Source organism: Leptonotus elevatus, chromosome 19 (assembly GCF_054856555.1).
Source record: "Leptonotus elevatus isolate MCC_2025b chromosome 19, RoL_Lele_1.0, whole genome shotgun sequence".
NCBI lineage: Eukaryota > Metazoa > Chordata > Actinopteri > Syngnathiformes > Syngnathidae > Leptonotus > Leptonotus elevatus.
In genome coordinates, this window is record NC_141257.1 from 11130948 (window position 1) to 11158351 (window position 27404).

Consider the following 27404-nt stretch of genomic DNA (forward strand, 5'->3'; position numbering starts at 1 on the left):
ACTTTAAAGCAATCTGCGTTAAAGGGGGGTGAGCGTTTGTGAAAGATGTTTGATTAGTCTGATAGTTCATCATAAAAGCGCTTTTATTACTTTATAGTGCAGCATGTTCCATTTTGTTTGCATAAGAACAAAACATTTCCTGAACTAGTTGTCCCCCCCCAAAAAGTCGTATTAGACTCCCTTAGATATCACTATGCTACACTTGTCACATGACAAGCCAAACTGTATGATAATACATTTTAAGTCAATGATAATAAATAAATAAAAAACTCCTTCATGGTGCCACGTGGTTCGTAAGGACAAGTTGGGATGAGATTTGACCGCGCGATATGACCAGTCTGAGACCGAGAACATCCTGCGCTGAGTATTGTGCCGAATTAAGAAGCTGACTCACTAAGCTTGGTGGGGAAATCATGTTCTGGAAACATCTAAGCATTAGGATTCATCCTGCTAATTGAAATCGTAGATGCACGTGCCGCTGTGGTTTTAGTTTGCAGTACTGTACAAGAAATGAACAGTAATGCATATTCTTATGCTGCGTTGGATCGCATAATATTGTGGTGTGCCTAATGTTGTGGTCATTGAGCATAGCCATCAGGTGCATTTTTCTCTACTTTAAGGGTCCAAAATGTTCTTGTCAACATTGATGTGTTTGCCTAGCAAACATTAACTCATTCACTGCCATTGACAACTATAGACCTAAAAAATTCATTTGAGCTATTTCTATTAGTTTAACATTTTTTCCCACTTTTGTTAAGAGTATGAAAACCTATAATTTATTTTTGTATTAGAACAGATATAAAATGTGTGATTAATCGTGAGTGAACTAGTGAAGTCATGCAATTAATTACGATTAAAAATTGTAATCGCCTGACGCCCCTAATTTTTAATAATCTTTTCTTAAAAAAAAAAAAAGATTATTAAAAATAAAAATATAAATATATTTTAAAAAAATTAAAGAAAAGGTTATTAATATTTAGGGGCATCGGGCGATTAAAATTGGTAATCGTAATTAATCGCATGACTTCACTAGTTAACTCGCAATTAATCACAAATGTTATATCTGTTCTAAATGTACAAAAAAAATCTAGGTTTTCATACTCTTAACAAAAATGGAAAAGAAATGCTAAACAAATATAAATAGTTGAAATTAATTTTTGACGACTATAGCTGTCAATGGCAGTGAATGAGTTAAAGATGATACTGAACAGATAAAGTTGTGTGAAGCTGACGGGATGATCATAAATATTTTGAGGCTTCGTGCACACAACTTGAAGGTGGAGGAATTTTCCACCTCATTCTTATGGGCAGCGATCAGGTGAAAAGGATTATGTGCTCATTATCCCTGAAATCTGAACCAAAGGCCAGTTATCTTAAAAAAATCTGGTCTTTTATTGGAGACATACACATGTTGTAGTTTAAAAAAATATATATTTATTTAAAATTGTGGATGCCATGCATGGCCCATCTTTCTCGTTTAGAAATCACAAGTGGAACCTTTTAGCAGCTGTGGTGGCAGTCAGCTGACTTCACACGCCTACATGCATGTATTTACATCAAGGCATTTTCCACATACAGCGCCGAGACTACTGCAAATGATTTACATCAACTTACATAACTCATTCTTAAGTCTTCGCTTTAGTGGAATGCGACAGACAACGAAGCAAACTCACTGAGGAGAGTTCTTGTATTTTGAGGCCCTTGCAGTAAATACCTGTCATGACTCGTTGAATGAATAATGACATGTTCTCAGGACATACTTGTATTTGTCACGCGAGTACTGAGAACATATGCCCGCTTGATGACCTTTGGTTACTTGTTTTATGCAAACAGACGTGGGTTGTCAATTCCGGATGTTATTCTAAAATGCAATGAATGTCAGCTGAACAAGTAGTTATTGTCGCTGTTGGGAAACAATGCTGTAATTGATCTCGGAGCTATCTGCTTCTCTATGGCCTTTTATTGTGGCTCGCCAATACAGTGTGAGTCACGGACCACGAGTATTGGCGAGGAGGACGCTCCACAGCTGCCAACTCCCACCAGCAGCGGCTGTCCATTGCATTATGAAAGCACTCCTACATAGGAATTGTCCACCGCGGCCTACCTACATAATAATGTTTTTGAAAACAGTAGCATTTCAAACTTTTGTCACACAGATAATAATCAAGCTACATAAATCTTCTCGATAGCATCATAAAACAATTTTATGGAACAAATAGTAGAATTTAGGTGGAAAAAGTAGGTCAGTGCTTCAGATTGTGCCAAGGCCAACTGAAAGCACCTTGCTGACCCTGACCATTGCTTCATGTCTAAAAAAAGAAAAAGAAAAAAATATTTCATTTGGTTGCTTACTTCATTTAGGGTTTACATTCATTGTATTGTGGAAATGTTTCAAATATCTTCCTCATTGTACTGTACAGGACGACATTTTGAGTTTAAGTATGAATATGTAGTCGCGTTCAGTTACCGCCATTCTTACTGTTTTTCATTTGTTGTTTTGAATTAATTCTCTAGAATATTTTTTTTCCCCAGACAAATATTTTCTTTACCTATGTGATTTAATACCATGTAAGCATAGTGTTCCAATTTAGGTACGCAATCCCGTCGTAATTCGAGCAGAACAATTTACGACCCTTGCCTCACACGCCTCCGTGTTGTCTTACTGCCCCCTGCTGGCAGAACAATTATCATACATTAGCAACGTCACATCCGGCTAATCCGAACGTTCACTTCGTTCACCATACACAACAGCGAGGACACGTTTTGTTTACGAATCCACTGTCATCTTTCTTAAATTATTTAATCTTTTAGGTTCTATTACTTTCATAAGTACCAACTAAATTAAGGCGTGTGAGTTGTGGTTGTATTGTGGTTGTTATAGGTAGTTTTTGTTGTTTATTTGTACCGGTCTTGCTGACATCTAAAAACATGGCTATGACTTTTCAAATGTTCTAACTATTTGTGTTGTTGTATATTGTTCCACTCTGACAGATATGAAGCAGACGACAACATGGAATGGTAAGACACTTTCGTTGTATGAATGCATTGTAGTATCGTGTGGTTTGTTTGAAGTTACTACCGGTGTTGAAATTGCGGGGTGGGGGGTTAATTTAAAAAAAAATGGCTGCAGACCTTGCATCAAGACTGAATCTGCATTGGTTCTGTTCTTAACTTAAAAGTCTGCTAGAGAGATGTGGAGGCTGTTTGAGGCCCTGCTGTGGAACTACATAGCAGGGTTATAGGTAAACCTCCAACAAGCACTACACAGTACTAACCTGTTTAAAGTTTTGCCTGAATACTGCACTGTCAGACCAACGTTCACATTAATGTTTACCTGATTTAATAAAGTACAATAATTTTCCAGGATTTACAAGGCTTGCCATGTTTGCACCTCCAAACTGAGCTGTGGGACTTGTCGAACCTGGCCAAAGTGTACAAAATTCAGGTTGGTATTTGCCAAGACATGAAGTATTGTGTTGGTTTTTATCTTAACGAAATGATTGCTGCAGACCTTCTTTTGAGACTGAGTCTGAGCTGGCTCTGTTCTTTCCATAAGTGTCTGCTAGAATGAGGTGAGGCTGTTTGAGGCCCCGCTATGGTATCTTCATAACGGGGTTATAGGTAAACCTCCTACATTAGTTTTATTCCCTGACAACTTCCTTCTTCAGTTTGTGACAATAGATTAGTTATAGTACTGCATAAGTCAATAAAATGGAGACCATTTTCATTGTGAAGACAATCTCAATCGAGTCCTTAATGGATATTAGTAATGTCCTGTGGTACCCTCTAGTGGCAGGTGAAAGTAGTGAATCAGCAACATTCCATAGCTTGCTTTCAAGAATGTAGTTACTTTATTTTATTTGATTTTTTTTTACTTACTACATAAATGCTAACTACAGGCACGTACGTAAGTTTAAGCAGTCTGCTTTGTACGATCTTACTCATGTATTTCTTAACAGGTTTGAAAATAAAAATAATGCATTTTTACTGCATATTCACATTAATTATATTAACACAGTTTTTTTCCGGACTCCCCCACCCCACTGTTTTTTTTTTCTATTTTCAGAAAAGGGTGTAAAAGGGCCAGCACATCAAATAGCTTTGTTGCTTGGATGGCAAGTGGTCGTCGGTGCAAGTCAAGAAGCTTAACTGTTCCCACGGTTAATAAACTGATCAACAATTTGTAAATATTTAAATTCTAAGGAGGTTACAGTACATAATTTGTGTGAAGTTGTGAAAGAGACTTTTAATTAAAAGGTGTTTTATTTTAAACTAACGCGTGGTTTGTTTTGTGGTGCAAACTTTTCCTCAATTTTTCCCCACTCTTGTTCAAACCAGGATGTAGAATCAGCTGTTCGGTAAGTGATAATGTCTCTTGAATATAAATAATTAACCATGAATTGTGATGATTCAGCTATGCACACTTGTGTAACTATTATCCAGGTGTTTACTTGCTCTCTCTAAAAGATTATTTTTCTACTTGATTTGTACAGGTTGTTAGTCACATTATAGGTGGAAAAAGTTTTGAAATGAATAAAAAAATGGCATTTGAACAGGGATGTGTTGACTTTTTTAAATGATTTTTTAATCCACTGTAGGCATGTATACATTTTGTGTTAATTCTCTTTGGTGTGCTGTAAGATTTTATTATTTTTTGTAAACTTGCTAATTTTGGACAGGTTTCCCGCCAAGACTTGCTTGGTCACAGTTCTGAGGAAAGCGCCACTCGAGTACGTCATTTTACACAAAAACACATACAATGCCTAAGTGGCAGTGCCATGCTTCCCCTGAAATAAAATATTATTATTTAAACTACTTTCAACTCTTTCATAAAAGGTCATTGGGTTTCTTTGTACGGGCATTAAGAAACCATCTTGCACCAGTTAAGGACTAACTGCTCTCAATTTGGGTGAAAAAGAAAGCGTAGAGGAGGATGCAGAAGTTGTGTTCATCTTCAAAGATAGCAACCCACTATTTATACTCACGCAGTTGTGTTTTTGACAGGATGACATGCTGCTGCTCGGCACAAGTAAAGTGCAACCACGCCTCCATCACTCACCGTCTACTCTAAAGTCAGCCATACTTCTCTTTTTTCCCCCCGTCACTTTCTGTTCCCTTTACGTCTGTCTATTGCTCTTATTTGCTGAATCTGAGCAAAAGGATGGCAGAGATGGAGGGCCTCGAGTTTGGGAAGTCAGACTTTGTGCTTCTGGATGAGGTGACCATGGATCAGTTTATGGAGAATCTCAAGTTGAGGTAAGTGCTTTCACACTTTCACAGGAAGAGGAAGCTGGTAGCTACCAATTCAAAAATTTTCATTGTGCTGTTAATGGATGAAATAATAACTTTTACATGTTCACTGTGTTTTAAGATCATGTTTGAATGTTTAAAACCATTTGTCTTTTGATTACATTGTTTAAAACCAACCATCATTTTTAGGTAAACTATATCAAGCAAATAGTGTGAACGAGATGGCGCATCTCACCAATATTTGACCATGGTCAGGTTACATTTTGTTTTCATTTTCTGTCATTGAATAGAGTGTATTTATTTATTTTGGGTGAAAGCAAATGTAACAATGTTGTGTGTCGCCTACCCCCCCCCCCCCAATCAGGCAATTCAAGGGTCTGTTGCCCCCTACCCCCCCTAACCAGTGTTTGTCATTTTATTTAAAAAAACAAAAGAATACAAAACTCCCCCCCCCCCCCCCCCACATAAACACACACTAAAACATTCACTGCTGGTACTTCAGTAAATTAACAGAAAATACAAGGCAAATAAAAATGTCACTTAAAACATTCCCATGGTTCAAAATAATCTTCAAACTAGAATCTTTTAACTTTTGGACCTTGTTCTGTACAAAAAAAAAATCTTAACAAATGCAAAAGGATGGTATGTACCATTGCAAATGCAAAAGAAGCAATCCATTTTTCTAACTGGAGGTACAACATTCTCATCCCAGACAGCAACAATTCAAGATTAAAAACCCGAGTAAAATGGCAAAAATAACTGCCCCTTCACCCCTTTCAACTCAACTAACCCGCCAGTAGATTTAACGAGACTTTGACAAGTTTCGTTTCCTGCTTTCAGTGACTACTCACCGTTGTGCCATTTCCTGGCAGCTCTGCATGACTGTTGAGTTCAACCTCTCACTACCGTGATTAAAATGACGTGGGGAAATGAGCGCAAACTACCTGTAATAGCCCTCAGGCTAGAGCTATTAGTATGCTGTAGCTTTACATGCAAAGAGTGACTGTTGAACAAAAGTATAGAAACATAACTTAAGCAATTTATTAAAAAAAAAAAAAACTGGGATAAGACAAGGCGGACACATTTTTGCATTATACGTACGTCTCTATACACAGAGAAATAATCAATCATAATGCAACGTTTTGATGGACAGGTTTGAAAAGGGTCGGATCTACACTTACATCGGAGACGTGGTCATCTCCGTGAACCCATACAAACAGATGGACATCTACGGGAAAGACACAATCGGCGCATACCGTGGTCGCGAGCTGTACGAAAACCCACCTCACCTCTACGCAGTGTCCGATGCCACCTATAAGGCCATGAAAAGACGAGCCAAAGACACTTGCATTGTCATATCAGGTTGGTTCCGTTGTAAATAAGTGAGCTCATCTCTTACTGAGGAGTGCACTTTCAAGTATTGTGAAATATTTGTGCCGTTTAGGTGAAAGTGGTGCAGGGAAAACCGAGGCCAGTAAATACATCATGCAGTACATTGCAGCCATCACAAACCCAAGTCAGAGGGCAGACGTCGAAAGGTAAGCAGAGATCGGCTTGTTTAAAAATGATTTTTTATCTAACTATAAATAAATTAAAACGTAACAGTATCAGTTATCTTCAAAATTGGTGTGACCTTCTCATCTTACTTCCTGTCCCATTTATTGAATTCATATTCAAAACATTCTTGATGTCTCCATTCGCTGACGTTCCCTTGGTTTATGCCCCCCTTGGAATCAATCAGCGTGAAAAACGTGCTGCTCAAGTCCAACTGTGTTCTGGAGGCTTTTGGGAACGCCAAGACAAATCGTAACGACAACTCCAGCCGCTTCGGCAAGTACATGGACATCAACTTCAATTTCAATGGCGATCCCATGGGGGGGCACATCAACAACTACTTGCTGGAGAAGGTGAGTACAAGTATAGTTTTGCTCAGGCATACATGCTAATGATGTTTTGTTTCTTGTGAACCACGTGAATGTTTCATGGGGTTTCTTGGAAGAGTTAGAACTAAATAGACAATATTACTGAATCACATTTTTCCCTTTTCTGGGTCACTTTAGTCAACTTTGTTCAATTGAATAAGTTTGTTAAAATAACTTTTCACATTTTCAACATGTTTATGGTTTTTCTTTTAATTTAAATATACGGAAAATGGACATCTTTGGTTTAAAATTCAAAGAAAAAAAGTAAATACTTTTATATAGTAAATAACATTTTCCTAAATTTGAACATAACTGAAATGTTAACTTATTTTAATTTTAACAAAAGCAAAAAAGTGCAGGGAGTCTCCAGTGTCAGCAGCGTCGCTTATAAAATTTTAATAAATACGTACATAAAAAAAAGTTCCATGAAATTAACCCAGTTTGAAATTGGTCTCTTAAGCTGCCATCTCTCTGAGACGAATGCTTGCGAACATATCAAATTTTAGGTTTTCGTCAGTTTGTAATTTTTTTCAAAAGACGTTCGCAAAGAGTGAAAATTTGTTGAATATGTTTAAAAAAAAATAAAAAATTGGCAAATAAAAACTTTCTGTGAAGAGCTTCGCAACCTTTTGCGAACTGTGACGAAAACCCCAAATTCACTAAGTTTGCAAACATTCGCCGCACACAGAGATACCAGCGTTATCTACTGTCAGATTTATAAAAAATAAAAAAAACAGGCAGATGCTGATATTACGGTAGTCCAAACACCAAATATTTGCACTGATAATGATGTGGAAAATAGTTACTCGTTAGCTCCAGCTAGCTAGTAGTAGTTAGCTCCAGCTAGCTAGAAACTACTTCTTTTTTTGTTTTAGCTGAAGCTAGCTAGTAACTATTTTCCACCTCTGTTGTAAACATTAATATGTGTTTTTTCCTCTCCCCTTTTTGGATTAACTACACAAGTCCAGGGTGGTTCACCAGCAACGAGGGGAGAGGAACTTCCATTCATTTTACCAGGTAAAGTCTCATCTGCACTGTGGCTTGCTAACCATTCATGCTAAGTCAGCTGTTCAAATTGAAGCAAATTTAATGAATCCCATCAACAGTGTATGAACGGATTCCGATTTCGTTTGGTTCGTTGTGCTTTCACAGCTTTTACAAGGAGAATCGAATGAAACTATAGCCTTGTTTCACCTGCAAAAAGATCCAAGTGTTTATGTGTACACTAAAGAAGGAGCGGCAGCCACTGTGAGTTTCTTTCATTTGTCATTTTGTCACTGTTCTATGTATTAACTTTTTGTATTTCTCTTTCCGTAGACCTGCAACAACGATCACTCAAGCCACAAAGCTGTCGTTCATGCATTGGAAGTGATTGGCTTCTCTAAAACGGAAATTCAGTCCATTCATCAAATTCTCGCTTCCATCTTGCATCTTGTACGTTTCTGGTGAACAGTATTTGGCGTAACGTTCGTTCAATGGAATGCTATTTGAACTGCTCTGTTGTTTTAGGGTAATGTCCAGTTTGGGAGTGATGGTGAGAGTGTTGAAATTTTGGACTCTGAAGCTATGAAGCACATCGCAGAGTTGATCGGCACAGACGCCGACAGTGTCATCAAGACCTTGCTGTACCGCACTGTGGCCACCGGTGGCGGCGAGGTCATTGAGAAGGGCCACACGGAAGAGGAAGCCTGCTTTGGGCGGGATGCTTTTAGCAAAGTGCGTCATCATTATTTCTCATGCTATTTGCTGTCCCCTTCAATTAACCTGCCACTTTCTCAATGCAGGCTCTCTACGAGAGGCTTTTTGGGTGGATTGTAGGCCGCATAAATGATGTCATTGAGGTCAAAGACTACAACCCAGTGCTTCATGGGAAAAATACAGTCATTGGTGTGCTGGATATTTATGGATTTGAGATATTTGAAAACAACAGGTTGGAGTATTTCAGCTCTCCCAATAGAAAATTATAACTGATGTTGATGTTCCTGGGATGTTATTATTTTATTTTTTTGGCCAGTTTCGAGCAATTTTGCATCAACTACTGCAACGAAAAGCTTCAGCAACTTTTCATTGAGGTGATTCTTCAGCAGGAACAAGCCGAATATAATCGAGAGGGTATCCAGTGGCAACATGTAAGGAAAATAAAATCAACATTTATAGTGTGGAATTACACCGACAATGTCTTTTTATGTACTGTAACTGATGACGCATTACTTCATTGACATTATTCCTATTTGTGCACAGATTGACTACTTCAACAACCAGATCATCGTAGATCTGGTGGAGCAGCAGCACAAAGGGATCATCTCCATTTTGGATGAAGCTTGTCTCACTGTTGGGAAAGTCACGGACACCGTGTGCCTTGACAGCATGGACATCAAACTGGCGCAACATCCTCACTACACCTCCAGAAAGGTGAGAACATTACCTGAAATGGTTGGGATCCCTTTTTTCCTTCTTCTTTTTTTCCTCCTCCTCCTTCTTCATTTTGGGGGGGGACTTGGATCATAACCCATATTAAACCGGAGTTATAATAGTTTAGGATTTTTCATTATAGTTTTTTTTAATTGCAGTTAGTTTTTTTGTTTGTTTTATTTTTTCAAACAATGTTTCATTTTAATTGAGCTTTTCATTAGATTTAGTGTTAGTTTTAGTTTTTTAAATATGGTCTGCAAGATAAAAAAGTCTAGTATTGTGTGAAAAATTACACTACAATCTTCAAATCCTCTTCGCTATAATTGTTAGTTTTAATTTTGTAGACATAAGATTAGTTTCAATTAGTTTTGTTTTTCTTTTTTTCTTTTAGCATGTATTTATTTTATTTTGTTAACGGAAATGTTTTATCAACTTAAGCTTTACTTCTTTCATTATTTTTCATTAACTATAATAACTAGGTGTGTGAATTACCTGGCGATTCGATTCGTATCACAATTTATAGGTCACGATTCGATTGGATACAGATTAATCCCGATGCGAATCTATAAACTGATTATTGCGATTTTTTTTTTTTTTACTCAAATTTAGAAAATACTCATCAGTAAACTTGTACATGTACAAGATTTGTATGAAAATGTATTTAATTATTCACTACTTTATTTATTCAGGCTTATAACTGAGCCACTGCATTTAACAAACGGGTTGCAGTCTGTTTCATGTTTGAACTGCACTGAAATAAAATATTAAGGCTTAATGTTCGATTAATATAACATTGTTCCCTATTTAATGTGTGAACCCTAACCCTAAGTAAGACGTTTTGTTGAATATTCCCATAAAAAAATTGATGTTTAAAAATCGATTTGGCCACATATCGAATCGATTCGAGAATTGCGCGCTGTAATATCACGATATATTGCCGATATTGTAGATTTGTTCTCCCCTTATAATAACCATGCATCAAAGCCATGAATGCATCATGTATTATACACAGACAACATATGATTTAAAACGTAATACATTTTGCATTAGATTATATAAATAAAAATGAGTAGTGATTTGTGACGTACCAGACATAAATAAATACTGTTTTACACTTTTTGCTTGCATTTTAACAAATAATAATAATAATAATAATAGTGATCATCATACATTTAATTTATAATGCACTGTACATTTCAAGGAAATCTCAAAGTGCTATATAGTTAAGGGTTAAAAACAAATTACAGTAAATATAGCAGAGTTTAAAATATAACATTAAAAACTTACAGCATCATTTAAAATTCAACTTTACAATAGTCATAAAAGGCGGTCTAATTTATTATTAAAATTAAGTACAATCCTGGACAACACGTCAGTCCACATAAATGCAGTTTGTTTCTGCCACTAGAGAGCAGAGTTTCTCTACTCTTCTGCTTTCAATTTGGACTAAGAAAAAAACAAACATGATCTGCCTCAACCTTTAGATGTTTTACATTGACATTTGGTGAATAAATTGTATTTGACTACCATCATCTTATAACTAACACTTCGCCTTTACATTTGTAGCTCGCCCCTACTGACAAAACCATGGACTTCCAGAAGCACTTCCGAATCCGCCATTATGCTGGAGACGTCACGTGAGTTGCCCATTTCGAGTGTGTGCAATGCTCTTGTGTTTTGGGCCGGGCTGAAAAAAAGAGGCAAAGGGTTCAGGAGCATAATCCATATGATCCTATTAAGAGGTCGGTTTAGGACATTTGCAGCAGAAACATTTCAGTGGTGTTAGTACTGTTTGTGTGCACAGTTTGAAAGAAAAAGAGACTTAAAAACAGCATTGTCGCATCAATTAAAGGCATGACACTTCTTTCCAGCTGTGTCCGTATACTAAATGGAGCACTGACTGTATCTAAATGTACAATTCACAATCTTGTTGATATTTTACAATTACCACAGATCTCCCTCCCTATCTTTCACTGCTCCACTTCTTTAATGCGTTCACTGATGCTAAATGTCACCGAGGCCAGATGGGGCCTTTGGCCATCAGTGCGACCGTGGATTTGGTTTCAGAGGATTGACACTGCTCACGTGGACTGCCCTCAATCTTGAGAGGGGAAGGACATTAATATATCGAGTGAGCACATCAGGAAGGGGGGAGGATGAGAACGGGGATGGGGAGTGAAGGAGATGACCGGTGTGACATGTTTGTCTCTTGTGAACAATAGCAGTAATCAAGGAACACTAAAGTAGCTTTATTATTATTTATTTGTGTGCAGACAATCTGAGTAAATTACAGATTGTAGCATAATTATGGCAAGATGGAGTGTGTATGAGTGTGCGTTTGTACATGCGTGTGCGCGCGTGTGATGGATCTCTGTCTGTCGGCCACGATTCGGAAGTGTCAGGGCCATGTCCAGGTCACTCCCCATGAGATGTCACTCCTCCGAGCTGGTGCTGCTCATCCTCCATCTCATCTCACCTGTGTCAAACCTCTGTCTAAATATACCTCCCACCACCCTTGGAAAAAAAAAATACCCATCCGTCCCAGCTTCCTCTAAACACAAACAAGCTTTGACCTACTTCACTTTATTTTCAATCAACCTCTTTTATTCCCTCTGCAATACCTCAACGTTTACCCGATGAATCCTTTGCGCCTCCTTTAAAACAAAGACATGACACCTTGTGCACTTATAACAACTGCATAGCTAAGTTAGCTTTTCCGCCTGCTAGCTGAATGCTAACGCTGAATAGCATTTATGTTTCAGTGCTTTAAAGGAGAAATCAAGTCAAGCATTTCTTTACCATAATATGTTCTATGCGCCTTCACTAGTGTAAACACAGCACTCTGATTAATATAGTGTTTGTGGAATATGAATTAATTAGGCAGTAATATTCACCAGTTTTTATGTAGGGCCGACCATTTTGCCACTGTCGTTGACTGAAAATGGCATCCCTTTTGCTTACCAATTTATTACCAATCATGTCTCCCGTTTTCTGGGTTTGGTCATGTGACGTTTGCAAGTGTGATGTCATTTTCAGGTTGACAGCAAGTGGCAAAATGGCTGCCCGCCAGTTGGATAAAAACAGGCGGATTTGTTTAATTCATTTAACGCAATATTAATCAAAGCACAACGTGGGGCTGCACAGAACATATTATTGTAATGCGTTTATACCTCATATTCACGTGATATATTTTTGCTTTCATATACCACTATTTTTTTTTCTTCAAGAATGTGTAAATAAACAAAAAAAATAAAACTTGACTTCCCTTTTAAGAAACACCATAAATGGTGCAGAGATGCATTATGACAGTACTCACAGTCATATAGTCTTTATCCTCTGCGTAGAACAGCTAATATTGGTGCCGTACTGACGAGCTAAGAGAAGTGTTGCGTCGTCTCACTGAATAGTATAGCTGTCTGTCTGACTTGTACTGCCCTCTGGAATGCCAGAAAAAGCAGCACAATCACCATTCAATTAATGCAGCGTAAATGAAACTCTTTAATTTAGGAAGAGGAAGAGTGGAGCGGATTAATGACATTTCCATTCATTTGAATGGGAAACACTGATTTGAGACACAAGTGTTTTGAGATGCCAGCAAATTAACCTTATATCTCAAGTACAATTTCTCATGTTGAATAAAATCTCACGTCAGCTGATTCTCATCCTCTCATGCTCCTCCTCGCTTTGTGGCGACCTTGACCTTCACTTTCTTTAGTTTAAGCCGTCATCTCATCTCCGGAGAGCATCTGACCTTATCTCTGCATGTCCTCTACAGTCTACCTGTCCTTTCAAGTGAATGCCACGACTTGTTCTTATGTGTTTTGACTGCTTCTTCACCTCTATATTCTCGTTGGAAAGCTTACAGGAAATCTGCCCCCACCCCCCTTAACCTTTTCAAAGTAACTGCAAAGTAAAGACATTTTTACTAAGATGATGTCATGTTTGCATATTCTTATGCCCAATTGCCACCAAGTTCAGTTCAGTTTCACATTAAAAATAAATGGTGCATTTCTGCTGCTGCATTTCCACCACGGGGAGTTTAGGCCAGATGGCACAGCCGCACACTAAATATGCCACACAAATGACTAGATAAGTTGCATGCTTTTTATGTAATTACCAGGGTGTAGTCACAATGTGTAGTGTTTAGTTTTGGTCCCATAGCATTCATAAAATTCCGTGCAGACACAGAACTGGTGATTCACGATTTGACCAGCCAGTGTCAAGCTCCGCCCTATTTAACAGTGTGGGCCAAGCATTTACATTACTCAATATCATACATTTATCTTTTTACACACGGTAATTGTAATTGAATGACTTAAACATCCATCCATCCATTCACTTAAAGAGAATTCCTATTTTATTATTAGACTCAGTACTTACAGTAATTCATATTGCTTCATAGAGCGAGACAATATTATTATATTTTAACTTGTGTTTTTAACATTAGTTGATTTATTATAAATGATATATTATAAAAAAAAAAAAGTCTTCATAATTTGGCACTGTGTGAAATTGATTCATTGACTCTTTAAGAAAATCTTTGTTGTTGTTTTTTGTAACAGCACTAAATTGTATTTCTGACATTTTATTTTATTAACCACAGGTTATTTAACTGTGATTTATTAAAATAGTAAATTTGTTCACGCCCTTTTATTTAGTCAAAACTGATATTCTGTAAAATCACTTAATTTGTTTGCTTGACTTGTGGCCATATAAAAAGATTCCATGTTGGCATAACTGTATTTATTTATTTTAAATTAAAATAGTTGAGACAGTTAGGATTCATGCTCTTTTTTCTTCTTCATGTGGTGATTAGGAAGCGGCAAATATTTCGTGCCCCCCAACTCTTCGCCACGATTATATATAGTATCATTTGTCTATAAAAAGTATGTACAGATCTGCATAATATTGCATCCTTCTTAATAAAGAAAACAAAAAAGAAATATAGATCAACTTGCAAGAAAGAATAACTCTGTTAATATGTTGTTTTTTTTAGTCTATCAGAGAAGATTTGAAGTGCATCAATATGCTGAAGTTAAGAAAAAAAACAAAAACGTTTGCCACCTAGTGGAATGGATGTGCAATTACACGTTGTTCTTGTTGCATCTTGACCCATTAGGGCATTACAGAAAGAGTCCAAAAACTGTGAAATGGTGAGTTTTTCAGCAGATAGCTGAGGATAGGTTCCACACAAGGTGAATTTATGAATTGAGACCGTTCAGGTTGTATAAGTTGAGACTGTTTGCAATAGATACGCCTTCAAATGTGGACTGAACATCTTGGTTGAAACAAACCTTTATTGTGTGTGGGAGGTATGTAGCTGCTGCCTATGCTTGTTTTTTTTTTTTTCATCATTTGCATTACAGAGCGTTCTCACTTTAGAGTTGTTAATGAGAGAAGCAAACTTCGCATTCACCACAGCTGGCTTTCCCTGCAGATGAACATTTTATGTAACGTGTGTTATGTAGTGACATCGTGACCTCTGATGCTCAGAAAGCCACCCAAACATTTCGCAGGGAGCAGACAGATTAAATTGTAGATGGTTCGCTTTTTTTTTTCTTCTGCCACCCCAAGCGTGAGTTGTACTCCTTTTTTGTAAATCTGCACAGCAGCGTTTGCTGTAATCCTCTTGAGTCAGTTGGCACCAAAGAGTGAAATCCCTCACTAGGTAATGATGTGACTTTATGTTCTAATCTGTGTTACTCTGTCTCACTTCTTTTAATTTTATCATCTTGTTTCTTGTCTTAAATGCTCTTTAGCTGTACCACCCACATCCATCTGAACTACTTTTAGCCATAAAGTCCTTCTAACGCTCCCTCTCTCCCTCACTGCCTATTACAGATATTCCGTCGAGGGCTTTTTGGACAAAAACAGAGACCTGCTTTTCCAAGATTCCAAGCGCCTCATGTACAACAGGTGCCAAACACGCAATCGCGGCTCTTCAGTAACTGGGCCAAGATTCCTCTTGACCCTGTTAGTATATCAGGCCTCAGCTCTACCTATTTTAACAACTTTTTATCACCCTTTTTCGAAGCTCCAACCCAGTGATGAAGGAGATGTGGCCTGATGGTCAACTCGGCATCACAGAGGTCACCAAGAGACCGCTTACGGCAGCCACCCTCTTCAAAAACTCTATTGTGGCGTTAGTGGATAAACTGGCATGCAAGGTAGTATTACTCCAGTTTCCTCCCACATTGTAAAAATACATGCCTCACTTTAGCTTTTGTATTTTTCCTTAGCTGTTGTATGCTAATTGGCTTTCTTCAATACTGACACATAGCCAGGTCACAAAAAATTACTTGGTTGTTTAATTTCACACTTGATGGATGGGCAGACACTCCACAGACCCAAATATGAGAATATAAGCAAGTCAGGTTATCCATATATATATGACCTTTAAGAAATGGGATGCTACTCCACGGGCTTTTAATAAACCGATATGTTAGCCTCAGCTGCTTTGCATTTCCAGAGGTCACTTTTACACATGTCTGTCATTCACAGTTAACAATCAGTGTCCATCAATCACACTTCATTTGGAAAGTGCGTTTGTCAAATTGCTTCAGAGGTGATTGACAAGACAATCAAATCAAATCTCACAAAATAACTCTAATAAGAAAGTAATCCAATAAAGAAAAAAACCTTTCAGTAAATACTGTATATAAATTTGCAGAATAAAATAAAAGGAATAGTAGATCAAAAAATTATGGTGTGGTTTGAATATTATCAATCATGGCATGTACATGGCATGACTCCTTTTCATTCAACAATGAAGAATATTGTTTTATGTTGTCTTTTTTCTTTTACAAATGAATGAAATTAATGATTGAAATGAAAATGAAATATGTACTAAATTTTTTTTAATTCTAATAAATATATGAAATAATTATGGAGCAAAAATGAATAAATGATTTAACCTAAGTTCGTGGTGCTGCTGTTTTGGTTAGCAACAGAGTTAAAATGATATTGTATATTTCACATTATAGTGTGTAAATTATAATAACTGGTAATTACAGATAGCCTTATGTCTATTTGAAGAATATATTGTTTCCTTTAATACCTGCTGTGACTCCCCACTATTAGGCAGCAAAATTACATTATTCTGAACAGCCAGTCAGCAGAGAACAAATATATTGTTAAGTAACAATGTCAAACTATGACAAGCATGCCACTTCATAATTTCTTTCTGTAGCCTACAATAAAAATAATCAATTAGTCAAAATTCTAAAGAGAAAGAGACGCGTACTGAGTGAAACTGCCTCCTTCCGTTCTGTGCGTTTAATGACGCATTAAGTTGACTTAACATGGCTGATATTTCACGACCGATATAATTCAACCGTAAACAACTAAGCAGCCGCCTTTGTCTGCAGGAGCCATACTACGTGAGGTGCATAAAGCCAAATGAGTTGAAGTCCCCGTTGCTGTTTGATGATGCTCGCTGCCAACATCAGGTGGCCTATTTGGGCCTCCTGGAGAACGTCATGGTTCGCAGGGCGGGTTTTGCCTACAGGCAGCCCTACGCTCGCTTCTTACAGAGGTAAGAAAGAGATACAGGATGATGCAAGAGTGACTCATATCTATGCTAGGGTTGAACAATTTTGGAAAAAAAATAATTGCAAGGGTTTAATCTCAATTTTGTGAGTGCAATTTAATTTGCAATTATTTTTCAAGGTCCTCTTCCCATGTATTTTTTAACAATCACAAGCAATAATAATAAAGGTTCCCGAACAATGTCACTTTCCCTCAGGTATAAAATGACTTGCGAGTACACTTGGCCCAACCACTTAATGGATTCTGATCGGGAGGCGGTGGAGGCCATCGTCAAACAGCACGGTTTCCAGGACGACGTGGCGTACGGCCACACCAAGCTTTTCGTGCGAACGCCTCGATCTCTCTTCACGTTGGAACAGGAGCGAGCCGCCCTCATCCCCATCCTGGTGCTTTTCTTACAAAAGGTATTCGTAGCATTCAGGAGCGTAGCCAGAACATTTTCATTGGGGTGGCCATTGTGACTTTATAATAAATAAATAAATAAATAAAATCTAATATAATAAAAAAAAATTACCGAAAATAAAAATGATATAAAAACAATGCAAAATAAATTAATAACATTAATAATAATTATCTATAAAAATCCCTTAGGTATGGGGTGGCCAGAGAGTGACAAGGGGGTGGCCATGGCCACCCCTAGCCACCATGTAGCTCCGCCCCTGGTTGCATTTGCGTCATATAAATGCTTGACTGTCAGAACTTTCTGGATGTTTTAAGTTAAACTGTATTGGTATGGCAGTCCATTTAATGCCTGATTTTCTTATATGTCCCAGACATCCCTATTTATCGTCCACTACAAAGTAGTAATTTGGCTTTTTAAAGTGGAACCTGTGCAGGAGTCATGTGGAGTCATCTTTAGATGAAATGTATCTGCCTGCTTGAATCCTATTTCTCTATAGCAGTAATGGGGATAATTAATGAGATGCGGAATGCAGTTACATAAAAGTCAATTACTTACAATGAAATTACCATCTCCTTTCTTTCGCTAATGACCTAGTTGGATGAGTCTACAGAGAAGTCTTGTTCCTGATTTGGAGCACACGCCTCACATGCCACAAAGCTCAGCGAGGCACTAACTGTCTCTCGTGTTTTAAAATTCACGTAGGTATGGCGGGGCGCTCTCGCTCGTATGAGGTGCCGGCGAATGAGGGCCATTTACGCCATCATGGGCTGCTTTAAGCGTTACAAGGTCAAGGCCCACTTCTGGGAAGTCGAGCAGCGGTTCGCCAATGTGAGGAACATGGCCGATTATGGAAAGAGCGTTGAGTGGCCGAGTCCACCTGCCACCCTCAACCAGTTTCACGCCATCACAGTCATGCTGCATCGCAGGTCAGAACGCTGGAAGGGCCTTTCTCTTTACTGTCTGAATTGGGCTATTTCAAAAATCATCACCAATTTATCTTGTTTTCAGGTGGTGGGCAAGACAGATGGTGAAGAAAATCCCGCCGTCAGACATGCTTGAGATTCGAGCCAAAGTCGCCGCTCTGACTAATCTTGGCGGTGAGAGAAAAGACTGGGGCTGCAGTAGAGCCTGGGAGAGAGACTATCTGGCCAATGTAAGGATCACACACTCAAGCATGCCGAGTCAGCTGGTTTTCTTGAGGAAAAACAAAAGGTGCAACTAAGAAAGTTTGCAGAGTTAAAACATTAGAATTTTGGATTTAGCCTCACTTCACTAATCCAGTGCCACCTTAAATGGAAAGTGAACTCCCCCAAAAATTCTTGACAATAATACATTCTATGTAGCCCCACTTAGTCTAAATACGCTATTCTGGTTATTATTGCGTTAGTGGACTATGAGTTAAGGCGGCCATTTTGCCACTTGCTGTCGAATGAAAATTACATCACAGTTGCGCAGGTTTCAGGTAACAACCAATCACTGCTCAGCTTCAGAAAACAGGTGAGCTGTGATTGGTCGTTGCCTGAGCCCTGAGCAACTGTGATGTCATCTTCAGTCGACAGCAAGTGGCAAAATGGCTGCCCCCTAAAATGGATAAAAACGGCTGGGTTTTGTTGCATAACTCATATTCCACGATGCCATTGATGGCTATAGACTATTTCTATTAGTTTTACACTTTTGTTAATAAGAGTATGAAAACCTAAAAAAATATATTGAACATTTAGAATAGATATAAAAAATTTGATTAATCGTGAGTTAATTATTGAGGTCATGTGATTAATTACAAATAAAAAAAATTAATCGCCTGACTTAAAAAAACATTTATAAAAGATTTTTTTAAATTAGGGGCATCAGGCGATTAAATTTTTTAATTGTAATTAATCTCATGACTTCACTAGTTAACTCACGATTAATCACAAATTTTACATCTGTTCTAAAGGTTGACTTCTCCTTTAAAAAAAAAAAAAAAAAACTCTCCATGTAGTGTTCTAATGACCAATATTGAAAGACAGTTCTCTAGTAGGCCTCAGTGTCCGTAAAAAACAAGACATTTTTATCACTAAAAAGTATGTTTAATATTACTGCAAGTGATTCATTTGAACTGTATTGCATATAACAACCCCATAAAAGGGAAGTCAAGTCCAAAAATTTATTTACAATAATATATTTTGTGTAGCCCCAATAGTCTAAACACAAGTATGACAATACTGTGTTTGTAGGATATAAATGAAGCCGCAAAATCCATCTCAGGAAGCGGCCATTTTGCCACTTGGTATCGACTGAAAATTACGTCACAGTGCCTAAGGGCTCACCTTGCGAGTGTCACAGGACCATACAGGTGAGTCATGATCGTTACCTGTGCTGTCATTTTCGTTTGACAGCAAGTGACAAAATGGCCGCCCCCTGAGATGGATAAAAAACAAATGCATTTTGCGGCTTGATTCGTAATTCCACAAACATAAAATTAACCATAATGTTGTGTTTGGAGTACCAGGGGTACATAGAAGATATTATTATAAAGAAAAATGAAACTTGACTTCACTGCCAATGTATCTCAAAGATTACATACAACTGAACTGTACTTACTTCTGCATTGATTATTTTACGTACCACTAGAGGAAGCCTGTGTACCACTAATGCTACGCGTAGCACATTTTGAGAATCACTGCTCTCAGATCACAGTTTTCTTGAAATGTTAAAAAAAAAAACTCCCCACACCACAATCCCTTTTATTGCATCCTGCTCACATCCATGTGACTTTCAAAATAGAGACTGTGAAAATCAATTGCCTTTTATTTCCTTTTTTGTTTTTTGTTTTTGGGCACGTGAGCTTTGCACGCTAAATGCAACCTAAATGTCTTGTTGTGTTGTTAGACTCGGCAATCATCTGTTATGAATGTACATGGAGCACATGTGACAGCTATCAAGCAAACAATGTGACTGAGGCACTTGTGAGCGCGGCGCCCCTCCAATGAATCCCCCACTCTGTTCTTTTAGTAACTAATCTGAGCTTGTTTGCCGGCCACAAGCTTCCCGAGACGCCTTCAGGGAGCGTGAGCACAATCCTGAGTCACTCCTCCCATGTGTTTGTGACGGCTCGTGACTCCAAAGTCTCGTTTAGGCCGCCGTCTTCACGTGATTGGACTTAATTCTACAAAGACCTATATAATGCGTGTCATACAGTATGCCTGTTGACAGAACTAGTACACGGAGAGGAAAACTAAAAAGTAGGGCGAAAGTGCAGAGTCACAAGCAGTTGATTGCATTCAGTGGGACAAATAATTCTCCTGATATAAGTGGATTATTATTGTGGAAAGCCTCAATGTTTTTTATGTGTATAAAGGGCAGTCTTTCCAAAATCTTGTTTTCAACTATTTTGCTGACGTCAAGCAGGCATAAGTTATTAATCAAGGGCTTTTTCATGTTTGCAATTGATGTCTGTGTAATGTGCATGTACTGTATGTATTGATGTACTTGTAATACATTATATATTTTTTCGTAATTTTTTTCAAAATTGGGCAGAAAATTTGCCTGCCAATACTAGGTATGTCTATTATCCCAAACTACAAAAGATTTAATAAATAAATAAGGTTTTATACAGTGCAGTTGAACAGCGCTGCAAACTACAGTATAAACACAGTAATGAACGCACTGAAATGAATAACTCTCTTTATGGTGTCAATCAAAATTGGCGATTCATTTTTTGATACAGCGAAAACAAAAAACCCGAAAGGGAGTTATTGCACGCCAGAGCCAATTAGCATTTGAGACTTCTTGTTTCTGTTTTGAGCTTCTTTGCACAAAATATTTGACTCTCACACAGACAAATTTGACTTAAGAGAAAAAAAGGTTTTGTTGTTGGGTGTGCGTGTGGGAGGTGTTTTTGTGACTTTTTTATATGTCGATGCTTTTTTTGGGGGGTTTATGTCAAACATTTTTAGGGGGTGACAGTTTTTTTGTGGTTGAGTTTTTTTTTTGTGCTTGGATGTGTGAGAGGATTCTTGGTATGAGATTTTTTTGGCATGAGTTTTTTTGCATTTGCAAGCATTTTTTAGGTGTGATTATTTGTGAGGTTTGGTGAGTGTGAGTTTTAGTGTGAGTGAGTTTTCTGGACTGCGATTTTTTGTGCGTGACATTTAAAAAAATTTTTTTTTTATGTAAGATAATTTTTTTAATGAGTTTTTTTTTGGGGGGGGTGACAGTGTTACTGAGACTTCTTTCTTTCTTTCTTTTGGTGTAATTATGTGTGAGTTTTTTGTGTAAATGAGTTATCTTTTGGTTGATTGTTGTTTTTTTGGTGCAACTTAGTTCTTTTTTGTGTGCAAGAGCATTTTATGTGTGTTTTGTTGTGCTTGAGTTTTTGGGTTGAGTGTGATGGTTTTGTGTAAGCGGGAGTGTTTTTGTATGAGTGAGAGAGTGAGATTTTAATACTGTGTGAGATAAGTTTTTGTGTAAGTGAGCGTTTTTGGGTAAAGTTGAGAGTTTTTTGTAGTGTAAGTTTTTTTGTTTGTTTGTTTGAATGAGAGTTTTTTTTTTAATGAGTGTAAGATGTGAATGTTTTTTTTTTTTTTTTACCAATTTGGCACCTCACTGCATCGAATAAAGTGTCGTGTTGCTATCTTGTAGCATCAACTCTCCAAACCAACAGAATGACAATTGTATCATCTAAAAAAAATAATATAATTGGCTGACAATAACCACACTGCAGTGATAGAGGTAATAAAATCCCCCATTACTGTCTGAAGACTCTCGCCAGAATTACCAACCCGGCTGCAAGAGCATCATCGGGGGCAGCTGCTGATGTTTGCGGTTATGAAAGCCACTCTGTATAGGACAATTTAACAGCACTTTAATTTAGACTGCATGTCATATACACGTCCCACAAGCAGCTATTAAAATGAGAACCTGTACGGTCTGTGCACTCGCATCAGCTGCTTTCTCACAATAATACAAGTCTTTGATTTGTGCAGGTGCGAGACTGCCCTCAATCCAGTTCCGGCTTCGCTCGCTTCTCCCGGGAGCTGCGGAACAAAGACGAGTACAGTCAAGTCCTCTTCTCGGGCTTCTGTAGGAAGGTGAATCACATGGGAAATGCATGCAAATGATTCAAAGATGTTTTATTTATTTTTTACTGTCAATGCAGGGGAAAAAAGAAAAGTATGTTTCTTTCTCTAGTAAAAAAACAAAAACAAATTACTATGCACACAGTGAAGTAGTTCAGTATGGTATCACCTATTTAGATGTAGATTGGAGTGCATTAGCAGCATGTTTATGGTAGAACACAAAATTTTGCACATTTCATATTCTCAGCTCTCCAAAACAATAGCATAAAAAGAGAAGGAAGAATGATCAAACACACCCTGAAAGTCATAGCAGTGAATGCAGTCAGCTGAAGCCCTGCTTATTATTTTGCTGAATTTGCTCTTATCATCTCCCAGTGGATGATAACGGCCGCATTTTCCGTATATCAAGGACAATGGAGAGCGCAGCCACCGTAAATCAAGGCGCTGCTTGAAATTATATTCACTAGATTTGTTTTGTGCATTTTCCATTTTTGTTAAATTATCTGATTCTTAAACATTTGATAGCTGGGAAGTGATACTAAAAATCTCAAATTGTGGTCCATAACCCTTGCATGTGTGTGCTCTTCCTTAGGTGAATAGGTTCAACAAAAGCACCGACCGCGGTTTGCTGGTCACGGACAAGTGCTTCTACAAATTAGAGCCAAAGAAACAGTACAAAGTTCTAAAGAAAATTCCCTTGGACACTGTAAGTATTAACATGCCACAGTGTGCGTCCATGATATATACATAGACGCTGATTTGAGTTGTACGTCAAAGTCGCTGCCATATTGGAAGTGGCCAAGGAAGATCAATTTGCTATTAACAGCACATGACCAAAAAAATAATAAGTAACTGTATCAGGATAGAAAACAATAAAAACAATAAGATCCATTCATTAAATTAGTAAATCAACTGTGCCATCTTTATGCACTGACAAATAGACTGAAAACCGCCCGACTCATTCACATCACCGTGTTTTGACCTTGACCTTTGACACGAGCCCTTTATATTCAGTCAGACGCGACGACTTTCCGGCATGACAGAGCAGCGGTCTACTTTTCTTCAAGTCGTTTATTCTCTTAGTGTCTGACCGGGCTACGACCTCCTAACCCTCAGTATTAGCAGCGATGTCTAATGGCGGCTATCTTTAGCCACTCGAGTGCTGCTGCTGCTGCTGCTGCTGCCTAATGATGCTGTTTAACCTCTGGCATGTTTTCAGCACTTTATCTCGCTCTCTCTATCTTGCTCTCGAAAACCACTACATGCTGGACATGCAGGAAATGTGGATGCTGTTGATAACGACAGCTTGTTGACAATTATTTGAGTCTACAGTCTGAAAAGAGACATTTTTTTCCCCTCCAAAAATCGGATTTTCTTTGGTCAAAATACACGAGTGATTAATAATTTTAGCACAGTTTGCATCCACTGTTTTTGTGTCAGGCAAATGCAGTCCTGCTTTTGTTACCTTGACGACCGGGGCAGAGCTAGGACCTGGAGTGGTTCCTCAGTGTTGCTATATTTAGCAACTACTATTTTTTTTTTTTAAGTGATGACAACAAAGCTAGCGACTTTTTGTGTTTTTTCTGGGAACTTTTGGAGATGCTCCCTCCTCTGCGTACAGACTGCAGATGAAACGTGGCTTGCTCGAAGCCACCAATAGCGTCCTCAAAGCGTAGGCAATATTTTTCTCAGTATATTCTGTTGATTTGATCTATCACATTATTCTCATCCCGACCATATACTATGCCATATAATGTAATAATCCTTGGCATTTTTAAACCCTTCGATTTGAATCTGTGTCAATTCACACCAGGCTCGCTTGCGGTGCATGTGAGCAATTAAAATGCTGAGAGAAGCAGCAACCAAGCAGTGCCGGGTAGTTAACAAGAAGTAGTAAATAATTTAAAGGTTTGACAGGGCAGAAACATCAATCTCTCCACAGTTGACCCCATTATTGGAAAAATTGCTTGTGGAAACAGTTCATGAAAAGTTCACAAGGCTTCATAAGATGTTTATTAGCTGCAGCGGGCAATGAAATCCTGTCAAACCACGACTATATGTTTATATTCACAGCTAACAGGACTGAGCGTGACTAGCGGTGTAGACCAGATGGTGGCGCTGCACATATCCTCACAGGACGACGTTCTACTGTGTCTCCAATGTGGGGAACTCTGTCCCAACCAGGACCGAGTGGGCGAGCTGGTGGGAACATTGGTGGACCACTTCACACGGTCAGTGATACTTTAGAATGAGGGGCCATAAATGGGATGAATAAATAAATGGATTACTCCAGCCATTAGGTGGCTCGTTGCACTGAGGTCATTTGAACTGACATTTATGTAATAAGACAGCTTTATGAGTGCCGAGAGACATATTCATTCAGTATTCGCAATCACCATTATACATATGAGGAAATGGGTTGGTGTGTTAAAAGAAGTTAGCAGCTGAATATCTTGAAACTGTGTAACGTTTGCGGATATATTTGTAGATCTGAATCTGATTTGTGGATCTGAAAGACACATGAAAACAATGGATATACTGTATTTGTGGATCAGAAAAATGTGACAATTTCGGATGTTATTTATAGATCTCAAAAATGTGAAAATCATAGATAGATTTGTGGATCTGAAAAGCACGTGAAAATCGTGGATATATTTGTAGACTTGAAAAACGTGTGAACATCCCGAATATATTTTGTATTTTGAGACAAATGGTGGGGGGGGTCATCCTGGACTGCATTTACTTCAATTAGCGTTTTAATTTATCTAAAATGTTATTTGGATTTTTTTTATGACCCACTGATCATATCTATTCACTACTATATTCACTCGCTTTACTTTCAATATCTACTCAGTGATGGTGTGAATTCGAGTGTGAATTGTTGACTGTCTGCACATCCAATCCAATCCACTTTATTTCGATAGCACATTTTAATTTTAAGTGTTTCCAAAGTGCTGCACATTTAGATCCACACACTATCATACAAATACAATCTAGGAAAACCAACTATAAATAAAGTCAATAAAATACTAAAATATAAGTAGAATTTAAAAAAAGAAATACATTTAAAAAAAATTAAATAAAAAAATAAAAAACCTCACAAAAAAACAGTCAATAAAAAATACTAAAATACAAGTAAAAGAAAAAAAAGAAATACATTAAAAGTGGGTTTTAAGATGAGACTTAAAACACTTGTACGTGTCTTGTGATTGACTGGAAACGAGTCCAACTTTAATCCGCCTTTCACATAAAGTCATCTGAGATAGAGTAAACCCTATAGCATAGGTGTTAAACTCCGGTCCTGGAGGGCCGCAGTCCTGCAGGTTTTGGAGGTTTCCCTCTTCCAACACAAGCTGATTCCAATCAGCAGGATCATTATCAGGCTTATGCAGTGCTTGCTGATGAGCTGAGCATATATCAGCTGTGTTGGAGAACGGAAACATCCAAAACCTGCAGGACTGCGGCCCCCCCAGGACCGGAGTTTGACACCTATAGGAGATAATCCAAGGATGCTCCTCTCCTTAAATAAAGTATTTCATTCTTATTAACCCCATGTTTAATTGTGCAGATGCAGTGAATCGGGCTGCAATAATCATTCCTCATTATCTAAATATCCATGGCATGTCCAAAGTTCAGAAATTCCATTTTGCTAACATTTTTTAAAGGTGCAACACAACTTCACGCTTTTATTTAAAAAGATTTTTGAAGCAACACTGACTGATGATACATCGTGAACCTTTTACTCAAATAGTTTCCGCTCTTCCCATTCAAAGGCCTCTCAACCAATAAAAAAAAAAAAGTCTATTAATGTCACAAATCATATTCTTGGCATTCATCACTGTCATGGTGTCATAGTCCGTGTGTGCGCACCTGTTGTGAATTACTGCTGACATTCATCACATCCATCGCTGGAAATGTGAATGTTGTTTATAGATGTGATTACAAGGCGACCGCATTCATCTGGAAGACGCGCCCTGCATGTTTTCACACTGTTAGCGCTCCCAAATAATGCAGTTTACGTTTGATTGCTTGGCCTCCAGCGCTGGCGAGAGAACCGCTTGCACGCCGTTATCATCGCAACATAAACGAGCAGACTCCCCCGTGTCCATGTTATTTGACTTTTTATGTCTTTTTTTTTTTTTTTTGCCTGGAGGGCAGTTGCGAGGCCCGGCACTTTTATTAGTTTGAGATGATTGTGTGTTTTTGTTCGCTTGCGATCATCGCGACAGCTGCATTGCTCTTTGCGGTGCATTGGGAGTACGTGCCCCCCCCCCCCATCTCTTTTGCCTTTGTGGCACCATCTGTGGTGAATGAAGAAGGTTGTGACCCTTCATGTGGCTGCTCAGCAAAAGGAAACTTATGAAACAAAGTCAGGGGAGAGTTGGCGGCGTAAAGAATGACACACTCCTGCGCTCGCCTCTCTCAGGAAATGAGATATTGGAATATGCAAGTCACGTGCATGTCATTGGGATTTTTTTGGGGCGGGGGGGGGTTCCCTCTTTCTCTAATATGAACTAGATAAAATATATAAGTTTATGCTGTTGACTGCGTTTATGTGCAGAGTTGCATAAAAGTGGGTCAGCGACGACATGATTTTAAGCACATGCTAAAATGTGATTTCAAAGTGCGTCATGTTCCCTCAGCGAAACACATTCCTCCTCACGTCGTCTGTCAATCTTTCCTGTACATGCCCCCACAGCATGCATCCTATCACCTCTTTCTGTCTGTCTCTGGCTTTCTCTTCCCATCACCTCCATTCTCTTATCACTGCGGCCCAGAATGTCAGCACACTATTAGAAATAGCGCTTC

At 38.2% G+C, this 27404-nt stretch overlaps 1 protein-coding gene, 1 long non-coding RNA gene and 2 other non-coding genes across 9 annotated transcripts in view; all 4 read left to right on the forward strand.

Moving 5' to 3' along the window:
- The first annotated feature begins 2688 nt into the window (after positions 1-2688).
- On the forward strand, positions 2689-4471 carry LOC147157943 (uncharacterized). Its single transcript, XR_015091434.1, has 3 exons — positions 2689-3018; positions 3365-3445; positions 4067-4471. It is a non-coding gene; the product is annotated as an uncharacterized LOC147157943 (long non-coding RNA).
- On the forward strand, positions 3125-3259 carry LOC147157944 (small nucleolar RNA SNORA9). The gene has a single exon (XR_015091482.1). It is a non-coding gene; the product is annotated as a small nucleolar RNA SNORA9 (small nucleolar RNA).
- LOC147157945 (small nucleolar RNA SNORA9) lies at positions 3504-3638 on the forward strand. Its single transcript, XR_015091483.1, has one exon. It is a non-coding gene; the product is annotated as a small nucleolar RNA SNORA9 (small nucleolar RNA).
- Positions 4472-4714: 243 nt separating the features above from the next.
- The window catches only part of myo1g (myosin IG), a 48603-nt gene continuing 25913 nt past the window's right edge, over positions 4715-27404 (forward strand). For all 6 annotated transcript variants that reach the window (XM_086062203.1, XM_086062202.1, XM_086062199.1 and 3 more), the window contains exons 1-22: positions 4715-4730; positions 5005-5256; positions 6404-6612; positions 6695-6788; positions 6992-7157; positions 8136-8189; positions 8325-8420; positions 8490-8606; positions 8682-8888; positions 8957-9102; positions 9187-9301; positions 9414-9584; positions 11151-11221; positions 15426-15500; positions 15619-15751; positions 16952-17118; positions 17329-17536; positions 18238-18461; positions 18544-18688; positions 22503-22607; positions 23188-23301; positions 24669-24826. In XM_086062203.1, the coding sequence (XP_085918329.1) occupies positions 5162-5256; positions 6404-6612; positions 6695-6788; positions 6992-7157; positions 8136-8189; positions 8325-8420; positions 8490-8606; positions 8682-8888; positions 8957-9102; positions 9187-9301; positions 9414-9584; positions 11151-11221; positions 15426-15500; positions 15619-15751; positions 16952-17118; positions 17329-17536; positions 18238-18461; positions 18544-18688; positions 22503-22607; positions 23188-23301; positions 24669-24826 (2870 nt within the window). In that variant the 5' untranslated portion in view covers positions 4715-4730; positions 5005-5161. The remainder of the gene's footprint in view (positions 4731-5004; positions 5257-6403; positions 6613-6694; positions 6789-6991; positions 7158-8135; positions 8190-8324; positions 8421-8489; positions 8607-8681; positions 8889-8956; positions 9103-9186; positions 9302-9413; positions 9585-11150; positions 11222-15425; positions 15501-15618; positions 15752-16951; positions 17119-17328; positions 17537-18237; positions 18462-18543; positions 18689-22502; positions 22608-23187; positions 23302-24668; positions 24827-27404) is intronic.